The 13370-nt window shown below is 48.3% G+C and overlaps 1 protein-coding gene across 2 annotated transcripts in view; it reads right to left on the reverse strand.

Moving 5' to 3' along the window:
• The window catches only part of PBX1 (PBX homeobox 1), a 122804-nt gene that overhangs the window by 10027 nt on the left and 99407 nt on the right, over positions 1-13370 (reverse strand). The window contains exons 4-7 of one of the 2 annotated variants that reach the window (XM_015636598.3): positions 11901-12091; positions 10552-10687; positions 7425-7584; positions 136-248 (exon numbers count right to left, since the gene is read on the reverse strand). In XM_015636598.3, the coding sequence (XP_015492084.1) occupies positions 136-248; positions 7425-7584; positions 10552-10687; positions 11901-12091 (600 nt within the window). The remainder of the gene's footprint in view (positions 1-135; positions 249-7424; positions 7585-10551; positions 10688-11900; positions 12092-13370) is intronic. The other variant, XM_015636599.2, reaches the window with a different exon arrangement.

Consider the following 13370-nt stretch of genomic DNA (forward strand, 5'->3'; position numbering starts at 1 on the left):
AAAAAAAAGTGTTGGTTGGTTGATTTGTGCTGGTTGAGATTTGCTCTTTTCAGACGGGAGGGAGAAGTGCCAATACAATCAAAGGCTCCTCCAACACTAATGCATTCACTGGCAGTACATCGGATGGGTCCCTACCTGTGACTGCACGTTGGCTCCAACCTGGGCCCCTTGGTAAGAATCCCCATTGAGAGACTGCACGCTCATGAACAAATCTCCAGAGTTTGACATGTTAAAAGAACTGGAAGAACCTGGAAAGGAAAGAGTGAGGCACCTGAATCACAGAAAGGAAAAAGATCCACCCCATGACTCTCAGCCAAGAGGAAGGAACAACATGCAAAGCAACCACAAAAACAAAACACACAGTCAGGTTAGTAGTATGAAGAACAGAGCAAGCAAAAAAAAAAAAAAGGATGCACTCTTGAGGTTATTCAAAGCCACATGTTGTTACAGCTCAATGCCAAGAACATTCTTCAACAGCTCCTCAGCTGGAGGAAGGATTCCTCATGCTTTTGACTGAGACAAACAAAACACAGCCTGGAGGATTCGGATAGCATCAGAATCCTTCAGACAGCTTTGAAGGATCTCGGTTGTTGGAGGTGTCCACCCAGCAAGACTGCACTGGAGACCAGAATTACCCAGACAAGCCCTGCTATCAAGAGCAGAAACCTTTGCAGCAGGCAAACCAAGCCCATGCTGAGAAGCTCAGAACAAGCTGGGTAATTCTTGCCTGCACTGCTCCCTGCAGGGTGAGACATCCAGAGCCCATCCAGCCCCAGAGCCGGAGCTTTGGCTGAGCCACAGGGGGCTCTGCCAGGGAGCTGTGCATGGGGTTTGCCTTCAGGACATCAGGAACCCATCACTGGTGGGAACTGCAGAGCACCAGGAGCAAAGGCTCACAAAAACGTGAAGGCACCTGGGTTAGACTCCCAGTGCCCATCACGCTGGCAAAAGTCTTTCACTGTGATGGCTGTGAGAGAACACGAGGGTGCTGCAGCCCTCCTGGGCCAGCTGCCCCAGAAGAACAAGCTCTGTAAGCAAATTCCCCACTGCATGCACCAGTCGTCAGTGTTATGCTAAAAAATTGTAACAGAGAAGACAACTGGGTGGGATCAGGAGAAAAAGAAACACAAAAGAAAAAAATAAATCCCATCTTTGCAGAAATTAAAAGTTTTATGCTTCCAGCTTTGAGATATCTGAGCACCTCCTCAACCACTCAACAGAAGAAACAAACCCATCATGTAGCTGGAAGGCAGGGAAGGCAGCAAGGGGGTTAAAAATAAATAAAAAGGTTTTATGGGATTATTTCAGAATTTATCGTGCAGATCAGCGCGTTAAGTGTGAGACAGCTCAACGTGCAAGGTTTAGTTATACATGACGTTAGCCTTGGAAAGGAGAGACTTCAGGGGCCCAGGTCAGCTATGCTTTCAGCTCCAGTCCCAAATACACTCTCAGCATCTACACTGCCATTTCCAGCTTGGAAGACTGGCAACCACAGTCCTGGTGGAATTGCCCAACTATGGCTCATGCGTACGCTCTGAGAAATGCCTGGCAATCCCCCTCCCTTTGCTGGAGAGGGAAGAAACAGGGACAGATCCCAGCTGTGCCCTGGAGGTGGAGCAGGAAGGCTCCTCTGAAGGAAGCCACCTCTGACAAAGGTCAGGGAGCAGGTGGGAGGGCTGTGCTGGAGATTTCATGTTCACTACATTCCCTGCTGCTCTCTTAGTGACCGGCTCTTTTGTCAGGTGCTGGCGGTTCTCAGAATCAAAGGAGAGCAGAAAAATCACTGCTAGATACAACACCCAAGGCAGCCAAGAGAAAACCTCATCTTGAGCACAGAGAGTCTTGGATCAGGACCCTCCCACCGGTGCCTGACAAGGGTGAAGCCAGGAATAGCTCATTGTCTGTGCTCACTGTCAACCTGCCCAACCTGTTCCAGAGAGCAATCCCACCGCAAAACAACCGGGACTAGTCAGGAGGCAGCTGTAACCATCCCCTCCTCTGCTCAGCTGGCAAAGGGCTCCTGTCACTTCCCAACCTCTCAGGTTACTTGCTGTTTTAAAGGCAAAAAAACCTAGAGAAATGAGCTGGCAGACTGGGGCCAGCCCACCCTGACAGTGCTCAGCTTTAAGCGTGAAGATAGGCAGGTTTCACACACACCAAGATGCTTCCAAACCCATTTTCTGAGTGATTGCCTTGACCACCTTAATAAAAGCACAGGGCAGTAATGCAGCTTTGTATTCCCACAGTGGCTGAGAACCAAAAAGACTCTGCTCACCAGAAGCAGAGAGTACTTCCCTCCTCTTTTGAGTGGAGCAGAAATCTTTGAGATCACACAAATAATCAGTGGCAGAGCTGGAAAGAGAACTCTAGAATCCCTTAGCACCTGGCATGGCACTGCTGTCGCTCTGCCCACAGCTGAGCAACATTTCATCCCACCTTCCCCTACCAAAGGAAAATTATAACAACAGTAACAAATAAAAATGCCATAAACTTAACTGATATTTTATTGAAACTTAACAAACCTGGCCATAAAATTGAGGCTGGGAGGGAGGAAATAAAAATAAACAAACATCCACAAACTCTAGTTCTGAAGAGCGACGGTGTCTTGGAAATCATGAGGAGCGCTGGAAATGTCACTTACAAGATATACACTGCTATTGGCAAGGGGTGTTTTTACAATATATGTGCATATCTAAACAGTAAATATGTCTTTGCTGCTGATGTGGATGCAGAGATAAATATGCGCATACCAATGGCCCCGCGTTTATGGATGCATTTGGATCAGAGCTGTAATTGCAGAGCCCTCTGCACCACTTCAGCACCCACCACACCCAAAAATTACAGTGGCCCAAAGTCTTGGAGATGTGGCTAAGCTGGGAGAGGGGGCAGCAGTGTGAAGAGCCCTGAAAATTTAGATTCAGATGTCCTCCACACAGGTAAGATCCAGGAATACAAGTCAAGTCCTTGCTCTAGAGGAGGACCCATGGTGAATCTAACCTGTCCCTCTGAAATGTTCTTTCCCTGAATGCACCACAGGCTTTTGGTGGCTGTAATTTGGTCTGGGGTTCCTCAGGAATTGAGAGGTTGTGAATGAGAGAAGCTCATCTTCGAGTTTGTGAGCCCAGGAGGAAAGTGCTCTGATCTCTGCATGGAAGTCCCTGGAATTATTGTGGGTAGACAAAAATATCAGAAAACCCATGACTTGTAGCGATGTGGAAGAGTGTTTCATCTTCAGCATCCACACATCTTTTTAAAGACCTATCCTCACTATTCCTTGGTGCTGAGTTTCTATCAGGGCTGCACCAGCTTCAGAAAGAGCGCTGGAAATGTCTGAGCAAACTCTGGCAGTCAGATCTTGTCCTGGGTGAAAGCCTGCATCAAAACAACGCCTTCTCAGAGATTTCTTCCACCTCTGATGAGCAAAGCCCACCTAAATTTTGCCTTCATTTCAAAAATCTTCACAAGCTTGACCATTCTTGCATCACTTTTCCAGCTCTTCAGAGTTTCTTCTCCAGCATCTCCGATATCTTCTGTGTTCTGACAGTCTCAACTTCCACCTCCAATTTTCCAGGACCTCTAGTAAGTACTTTTCTCTAAAGTATCTGACAATTTAAATGGTACCACGAATAAACAAACAGGGTAATGGTGTTCACTGAGCTGAAATCAAGCCATCCTCATCTGCTGCCTCATCCCACCTACAACCACCAAGAGAGATCCAGCACACTGAAGCTCTGAAATGACTTTGGTCATGTCTACAAGATTCCTAGTTGAAGTCAGCAGCAGTGACACACATGCATTGAGAGCATAAGATTTATGCCTCTTGTGACTTTTTGTGGTGTCTTTTGTTTTTTTGGTCTTTTTGTGTGTGTTTTTTGGCCATTTTTTTTTTTCCCATGACCAAAAATGAGGGAAGAATGAGGTGATGTAGCTCCTTAGCTGGACAAAGCCACAAAGTAGGTCCAAAAGCCAGGGATGATCCAGCAGGACATTTGTTCTTTTTCACTTGCCAAACAACACTGAGGACAGTGAAGCCAGGACCAGAAGAGTCTCTGCTGAAGCAGAGTCCTCTCCAGTGGTGTGTTGTGGACACAAATGGAGGAGGGCACTGAAGACACCTGTGCTTGATGAAGCACATTTCCAGGCAGCAGCTTCACAAGGAGATTTTTACAAAACAAAAGGATGAGCAGGTGAAAAAAAAAACAAACAAAGCAGCTCAGGACAATTTTGGCTGCTCTGCATTTGAGATTTCACTGGATGCCATCACCTGTGTGCGGCCCTTGAGGACTCTGCTTGGCAAAAGGGTCTGCCCACATAAAACAGCTTTCATTTGCCATGTGGCTTTTGTGCTGAGATTGTCCAGGAAATCAAAGTGAGGATGGGGAGTTGTTAGCCCAAATGAGCCAGACTTCTCATCTTATTTGAACATCTGGCTGATAAAGCCCAGCCGCGCGTATTCGGGATGAAAAGGTGTTTGACATTCAGGCCTGGGTGACTGAGGATGGGGGACCTTGCTCTCAACGTGCCAGATGGCCAAACAGATGCAATCCTTGCCCTTGTCAATGTGTGGCCAATCTCTTTGACTGACTGTAGCCATTCACTGATCTCCAGTAACATGGGCATCAATGAGAGAACAGATGGGCCTGCAAAGCCACAGCAGAAATGAATTTAGCTCCTGTCCCAGGTCCCACTGCATCCAGCTCCACCTCCTCTTCCAACATCACGGCCCTCCAGGGACTACACTGCTGGTCATTTCTTTCTCATGACCTGTCCTCTGCTTACTTTCTTTCCACATGCCCTATAATGGATTTAAACCAGAAAGTCCTACAAATTCCCTTTGTTCAGGCTACTTCCTCACCAAAGTCTCAGCCAATCATCTGGGAACAGAAAGAAGCCCACAGTGTAAGAGGAGAGGCATTGGCCATCTTAGTTCTTCACCCTTCATTGGCTTCCATGATCCTCCCTGGAGAATTCAGCACATCTGGTGGCTCATGGTCCTGGACACAATTGTGCCAGTCTTTCTCAGACAGGTATTTCAGACCTAGCAGGTACAGGTGTGCTTCTTGCTGCTCGGACCTACAGGACACCTCGAAGCAGGAGAGATCACAGGATGTCCTCAGGACGTGTCTTTGTCCCAGGATGTGACAATGCAGGGGACTCAGCTGTTACATCTGCATGGTTCAGCTGGGAGGATCTCGACTGTCAGCAGATAAAAATCACGCGCAATTCCAGCTGTCTTCACAGGAGAGGACCTCCAAGGACACCCAAACCCACCACCTCTGCAAGCTGAGCCAGAGCAAGTGGGGCCTCCTCGCTGCTCTGCACTGTTTCAGCATTACAGGCAGGGTGTGGGACCTGGGCCAGGTTAGGAACATTTTATTTCTAAGCAGAAGAAGGATCTCTGTGGCCTGCAAGCTCCCCTCGCTCTGCTTTAGCACCGCTGACACTTCAGACACGTGAAAAGAGGTCAATGACTCCAGACTGCAGACAAGTGAGCCACAAAGAGGACCCAGGAGCTCAAGTTTTCCCTGTTAATAACAGGACTGTTTGTCCTTTCTTGAAAGCACGGTGTTATCCAGGGATTATCTCAGCTGTTTACTGCAGGGCACTGGCCAATTTATCTCTGAAACAACCGCCTCACTGCCTGTGGGGAAGGCGAGGAAACAGCCTTGCTCTGGAGCACTATTTAACCAGTCAGGAACTGAGGAAATGCTTATTCTCCTACGTGCAGCCCAGAGAAAAACCCACTCAGGCAATTTGAAGCTGTTCCCTTGCTATTCCAGACCTTTGGGATCTGTCTCCTGCTGAAGAAAGAGGAAAAGAAGGGAAGCTGCTTCTCTTTGGGGCAGACTGACCACAGGCAGCAGGCCTCTCCCTCAACACACACAATTCTGCCCTCTCCAGCACAGTTCCCTCCAGCCTTTTCTACAGGGGGTGTTAACATCAGGAGAGCCCACCTGAGCAGGTATTTTGTGTGAGCTCCTTGGAAAGAACGACATTTTTGAAAATGCAGTTAAATCTTCATTAGCTGAGAGAACGTGAGGGGAACAAAAACCCCACCAAACCAAAAAGAATCAAATAAAACTGCAGTCAAACTGTCTCTGCAGAGCTCTGCTGCATCCACCTAAGCCCTCAGAGCACCTGAGCCAGAGCAGACACCCCATGGTGAGGAGGAGGTGGGAGAGATGGTCCCATTGCTTCCTCCCTTTGTTTGACCCCTGGCTCTCCACCTTCCACTCAAATCCTCCAGAGCCAGGGGTGTTTCTGGAGTGATCAGAGGCAGGATTATGCTCACTCCTGCTGCCCACCATCCTCTTTGCTCCCTTCCTGCCTCTCTGGTGACACCAAGCATCACATCCCCAGGGAAGGGTGCTGTGAGCACTCAGCCCAAAGGCTCGAGAGTGGCACGTTCCCACTCTCCCTCCCACCCCTAAAAAGAAAACAGGCACACAGATATTTGCATGGATTACAAGTACATGGAACCCATGAAGTTTTTGGGGTTTTTTTCCCCCCTCTCCTTGTAAACAAATCCCATTTTTCCATTGCTCTTGGATCCGCAGCCCCTGATTATTTTTGGGTTGGCCAACCTTGCAGCAGGCACCACGCATGAACTGAGCATCATTCTCTAGCAGAGGAATTGAAATCTGGGCAAAGTGCTCTGTGCCTTTGACCCTCAAAACAAACAAATGGAAACCACAGCAAATGGGAAGGAAAGGGGGAAAGGGAAGGGAAGGACCCATGAACTTCTCTGGATTGCACTGACACAAAGGGAAAATAAAATTCACACAGAGCACACTCTTGCAGGTGATCCAGACACTGTCATGTAAGCAATCAAAGAGATAACCACAACAGAAAGAAAATCAAAGGATAAAAATTTACCCAAAAACAACCCTCAAAATGGCATGAGATAGGACATCTCAGAGATGCTGGGGTTTATCCATTAGGATCACTCATGCTTTCAGCCCCGGTGAAATAAAATCATTACACAATAACTTTTCTATTACTTTTTTTTTTCTCCCCCACAAAGCAATCCCAACAACAGTTTGTGGACCATTTTTCTGGCTTTGTGTTTACCATCCATGCATATAACCCCCCACCACAGCACCATCAGTCACAAGGTCTGACCACATCCTTTTTTCCAACATCAAACAGAACAGGGAAGGGGAAAAGGGAAAAAAGGAGAAAATAGGGAGAAAAAAGCAAAGAAAATAAAGTAACCCCCCCACAAAAAAACCCACCAAGCCAAACCCATTTCCATCTTTTGATTTGTTTTTTTTTTTAAGACCACAAAAGTGAGCAAACCAAACCCAGAGGATAAAATCCGAAATAACCAAAAGGAGAAAACGAGAGAGATTAGAGGGAGAGGGGAGAACAAACAAAAAAACCCAACACTAACAACCCAAAAGAAAAGAAAAATAAAAACTAACCAGCTGAATTGGGAGTTGAGGGTGAGTTAGCCTGGCTTCCATGGGCTGACACATTGGTAGCTGTGACAGCTGTTTTGGCAGCATAAATATTGGCTTCCTCTTGAAATTTACCTATGTTCTTCTTGTACCGGATTCTCTTATTTCCAAACCAGTTTGATACCTAGAGTGAGTTCAAAAGACAAGGATGTTAAGGTTTCACCTCTGCCAGGTGCACCTGGGTGAGGAAGGTGGATTAGTTCAGGTGAAGCAGTGCAGATTCTTTCCTCCCCTCCTTTTCTAGCACCTTCCACCCGTGTGTGCCACACCAAGCCCAGGAGAGGTGATGGGATCCCCTTGGGAGCACTGGGTTTGTGTGGATGGAGCTGGTTCTGATATGGATGGGATGCTTCACAGGAACCACTAGAGGAACCCCATAAAAATCTTAAAATGGATTCAAAAAAACACCACGAAGTCAAATGACCCCGAAATTGCAGGATTTGAGAGCAGGTATGTGTCATTTTTATTTCTCTCCCCCTCAGTATGCCTTTGATGGGATAGATGCCCTGATTACCAGCACAGCTGAGAGGGAGAACACTCAGAGAATTGATTGAGGCCTGGCTGATACATAAAATTGCCTCAGTATCACCAAAGCTCTCTTTTGACCCATCTGAGGGGAATCAGGGCACAAAGCCAGAAGTGGATGCTCTTTATCTGGCTGAGCTTGGCTTTGCAGGGTTTAGCATGAGCCACTGCATGAGCCAGGAACTTCAGGGGAAGGGTGGAGAAGGAGCACAGGACTTGTCCTAAAACCTAACTTTGGTCCCAGGAGAGAAGTGTGTGCCTTGGGAAGGGGTGGAAGATGGAAACAGATGTTTCCCCTGTGTTTGCTGGTGATATTCCTGTTCACTCCTGGGCACTATCTCACACTGAACTATTTCAGAGAAAACATGGGAAAGATTCAACCCTACAGCTTGAGAAGCAGCTCTCAGCTTCTTCTTCATCAGCACTGAGCACAGAGAATCAGGGTAATGTCTTCCTATGTGCAGGTCTCTCAGCAGAAGACAATTTCTAGCCACCACTGACTTTGTTTGAGAGGGCTCATGAGGATAAAGGGAACTGGAAAATGAGGAGGATGCTGCAGCTCTCCAGAAAAGCCCCAACACTCCTAGAATAGCTTGGAGCTGCAATCCTGAGCTAGAGAGACCAACTCCTTCAGTGAGACTTCAAGGACATTCTCCCTTTGCTTGCTGGTGAGCAAGTACATCAGTGCTCCCTCTTCCAGATGAACTGAGCAAGCACCAAAGACACAGGAGACAAAAATGGATGCTCATCCTTTGAAGCCCATGATTTTTCCCTTATCTTAGGGAAATTGCTTGGGCTTGGATGTTGGTAACAAACCCATAAGCTTTTATTCCTTTGCTGCTTTCTATCTGCAGTGCTATTAGAGCATTCAGCAGCTTCCACACATTTAATGGCTACTGAGCTACAGGCATCCAACCCTGCAGAGCAGGAAAGAGAAAATAGGACCTGCAGAAAATGTAATCAGCACCCAGCCCAGATCTGGGAGCAATCTTTTTGGTGGCACCACCAGGTGCTGTTGGCAAGGAGCTCCATTCCACCTCTTGGTCTCACTAATGACAACGTGCTCCTCTCCATGATCTTTCCACATGGAAATCTCCTCATGACTGCTTTTCTGGTTTCACATCCTGGGTGAACTCTGAGCACCACAGGGCAGGAATATACACACAACCTACCTGCATTTTACAATCTCTGCAGCACACCTGCCTAATCTGGTCAGACTCTGACTTCAGGTAACTCTGCTCATGACTTGCACACATTCATGGGACCTGTGCTCCCACTTAGTCCCAGCAAAACCAGACCTGGATGTGTGTTTGTTTCTGTCTTATTTAGATGAAGAAAGGAGGCAGATCCTGGAGACAGGCACAAAGCAGCCTCGACACAGCACGCTCAAAACCACCTCCTAAGCGCAGCATTTCTCCTGGGCATTTTGTCTTTGCAAAGGAGAAGTTGTAAGTGTGAACAGATGAATTAGAAGTGAGAGGGGAAGCACTGGGACAGCTGGAGCTTTATTTAAGCCAATATGTGCTGTCTCCTGTAGGTAACTGTGGGAAGAAGCAATGTTTGGGTCTTCCAGCCCAGGGGAGGCGATTGGAGTCACTCAGCAGGCACTCAGCACGGTGATGACACCTACCCCTGGATGCTGCTGCTCCTGCTGAAGGCAGACACGCTCCCACAAGGACACCAGATGCTCCTGGCTGTCTGCAGTTTGCTCAAGTGACGAGCAGGCACGTGCCTGGGGCTGGGAAGCAGCCCAAGACAGGGAATGCCATGGGAGCCTAGAGGCTCACGTGAGGATGAGCCTACCACAGGCCACAAAGACTGGCTCTCAATCACACAGCTTGCTCCAAAAAGAGAGGAAATAAAGAAGGGCAGGCCTGAGCAATGTATGGCTGAACATTTCAAGGGCTGACTGTGCTCCTCACAAATCACAGCAGCTCCCAGGTCAAAGCTACAGACTCCAGGAACTATGTGGCCTCCTTGAACATATGGAAATAATTCACTTTGTCTTTACTAACCACCATGTTCTGAGGGATGTGCAAGTCAGGGAGATGTCATGTTCTGCAGCACAAGGGTAATGACTGAGAGAAATGACCCTGACAAATCCCACCCTCACTGAGCACAAACACTAAGTTACACCCAGATCCTTCCCACCAGGACTTGTCCATTCTATCTTATCAAGTAAAACCTGCACAACTCTTCCTTACTGCTTTTAATCCCTTGGAGAAAGGACTTTCAGATCAAACAAGCTCTTCTTGCAGCACTAATTCCTTGAGGAGACTTGGCCCCTCTGGGTGCTGCCACATCATTTCTGTGCTGTCAACACCTTGGCTGCACACACAGCCACTGCTCCATGGTGCCTTTTTACCTCCTAAATCCCCTCTCAGACCTTCCAAGCATGGCTTCAATCTGCAAGTGCCATCTGCACTCCCACCCACTCTCACTAACTTGCACTAAACTGATTTAATAATTAAATGTTCAACACTGGACAGGGCTGGCTGCTCTGAGGTGTGGAACAGCCTTCCCCACGCTCAGGTTTCCCACTAGTGCAGGCTTTGAGCTCTCTCACCTGTGAGACTGTGATGCCACATTTCTTGGCTAGCTCTTCTTTGGCTTCCTCACTGGGATAAGGGTTGCTGAGATGGGAATAGAAATACTCATTCAGGATTTCCGTGGCTTGCTTGTTGAAGTTTCGTCTCTTCCGCCTTCATATGAAGAATGAATAGGAAACAGAAGGAAAAGGAAAAGGAATGAGCACCAGGGATCCAAAAACAGAAAGCAATTTTAGACACTCTTGAGTTTCCCACTTTCCTCCCTCCCTGCTCTGCTTCTCTGAGCATGGAGCACAAGATTCATGGCCAGGAAGCTTCTTATCTGCCCCTTGCTGGTCACTGCTCTCTCAGCACCTTTCAAAGCAAGTCTCCACCTCAAATTTATCACAGCAGAGTCTGAAAACTGGCATCTGGCTCCTCCACCTGGGAAGGTGACTCCTGACACCTGACTGTCGTGACCAAAGACATCAGTGCAGCTCTGCAAAGCTCTGTGCTGAGGAAGCAGAGCTGGATATATCCTTGGGGAAGTCTGCTCCATTCACACCTAGGCTTTATTACCTGTCTGGCATCTCTTTCCTTGTACCCCTGGTGTAGCTGCCTCTCCTCCCCATCACAAGCTACAGCCCAAGCTGCAGTCTGCACCTAACCAGCTTGGGAAATGAAATGATTTTACAGCAATCTGAAAATCTGGGACAATAAAAACAGTGGGGAAAAAAATGGGAATCTAAGGGGGAGAGGATGGCCTGGAGGATAAACTTTCATCCCTAACTGAAGTGCAAAGGCTCACTGCAATATGCCACAGGATTTCCTTCTGCAAAACCAGGATGTGCAATTCTCATCACAGCTGGGAGCCTCACTGAGGGATGGTTTGAATTGCAGTCCCCTCCCCTGCTGAGCCACAGAAAACTAAGGGATAAAAAAGGCAAAAAAACCCCAAAGTGGGCACCAGCTGGGTGTACATGCTGGGGTCCTGGGATTCCCACGTGAAGTTTAGGAACTGGGCGATCTAATGTATGGTGCTGGGGAAATCTCTGTTGACTCCCTCTTCAATGGGGTGGAAAAGAACTGGGTTTATGCTCCCAGGGTTCCTGTCATCTGCAAGTGAGCGTGTTTGAAAATATTCAAAAGAATATTTTCAGAGCTTGCTAGCAATGGCTGTGTCTCTGAAAGCCACCTGGCTTTCCCACCTGCACTGCACCAGAGAAGAACAGAGCCAACAAGGACAGAGAAGCAAAGATCAAAGCCAGATTTTAAATCTTTCTGCCATTTGTGTTGGAGGTGGGGGTTCTTCAGCTGCCCCTCAGTTTACCCCAGACCCAAGTGGAGCCGAATGACACGGGGGGAAGGTCGGGTGGGGCGGGCTCACCGTGCGTCCAGGAACCGCGAGCGCAGGATCATGACGGCTTCGCACGTGCTCTGCTTCAGCTGCATCTGGATGGAGCTGAACTTGCGGTGGATGATGCTCACCATCCGCTCGATCTCCTTGGGGGAGATGGGCCGGGTCCGGCTCTGCTCGCGCAGCAGGTTCATCACGTGGGTGGTGAACTCGTTGCACGCCTGGGATGGCAGGAAAAGCAAAAGAAACCCCAGGATGGGAAGGTCATTCGGTGGTGTCAAGGACAGGACAGAGGTGGTGTGGCTATGGATGGAGATGTGAGTGCAGCCCTCACTGGCTGGGCTTCTCAGAGCAGGCCCAGAGCAAGGATGCTCAGCTTTTGTATTTTTCAGACCCTGTGCTGCATTACTAACTCTGAACTCCACAGAGAGTGTTAGTTAACTGTCTCCACATTTTGGCCAGACAGAACAATTCCTCTAGGCCTGAGGCTCAAGAACTCCAAAAAAGTATAAACAAAAGTGAATTATGGGGTTGCAAGCTGGGGGTAAATGACTTCATTACCTGAAGCTGTAATTGGAGAATTAACCCCTGATATGCAAATAGACCAAACTTGCATCTGTCTGAAAAACTTGTGACCATCATCCATTTTGGGTGTTTCATCCATTTGGGGAGGTTTCATCTGAATCTACCTGAAGGCCCTTCATTAAATACATCCCCTTTAATCCTTTTAACTGTGTCTGGACTCTGTTTCTAGGTAAGCCTAAAACAGGCATCAGGGAGAGAGAAATCTCCTTGCTCTGCCTAGCACAGGGTGTGAGAGACTCCCAATAAACATGCTGGGAAAGACAAGAGCTGATTTCTTTGCTCTCAGGGGGATCATGGATGGAGCTGGGTCAGACAAAGCCCTAAAATTGATGTAAAGGATGAAGAGGTCCCAGCCACTTTCGTCCTGGAGGAGCTGCAGATTCACCTGAGGAGGACCATGACCCTTCTGAGCCACTGCCCCTCCTCCTACAGCCCCACCATGTGTCCTGCAGAGCCCCCTGTGCTTCACAGGAGCAGCTCCCAGAGACACGTGGCCCTGCTCCCTGCTCTTGGCACATCAGGTAAGAAGTGAATAAGGATAATAATTAAAGCCTGAGCGAGGCAGGAGCCCTGACAAATAAGGGCAAGCAGGTAACAATCCCAGTTAGTTTGCTGCTGGCACAGCACTGTCTGGCTGCTCCTGCTGTCCCCACACTGTGAGGACACCAGGGAGGGATTCTGAGGCCAGATCAAAGCCACTTCCCTCCCCTCTCCTTCATCCCCATGAGCTCCTCGTTGGCATGATGGGATCCTCTGATTCCCAGAACCAAGCCCCAAAAACCAGGGGCAGCACTTGGACAGTGATGGCTGGAGAAGCCTTTGGTGCTCCTGGGAATTTGGTGGCTGCTCTGGGGACAGTGCCTGCAGCTCCCACCCCATGAAGGGGAAAAAGGGGCTGCCAGGGGAAATCAACCC

This window comes from Parus major, chromosome 8, assembly GCF_001522545.3.
Source record: "Parus major isolate Abel chromosome 8, Parus_major1.1, whole genome shotgun sequence".
In the NCBI taxonomy this organism is placed as follows: Eukaryota; Metazoa; Chordata; class Aves; order Passeriformes; family Paridae; genus Parus; species Parus major.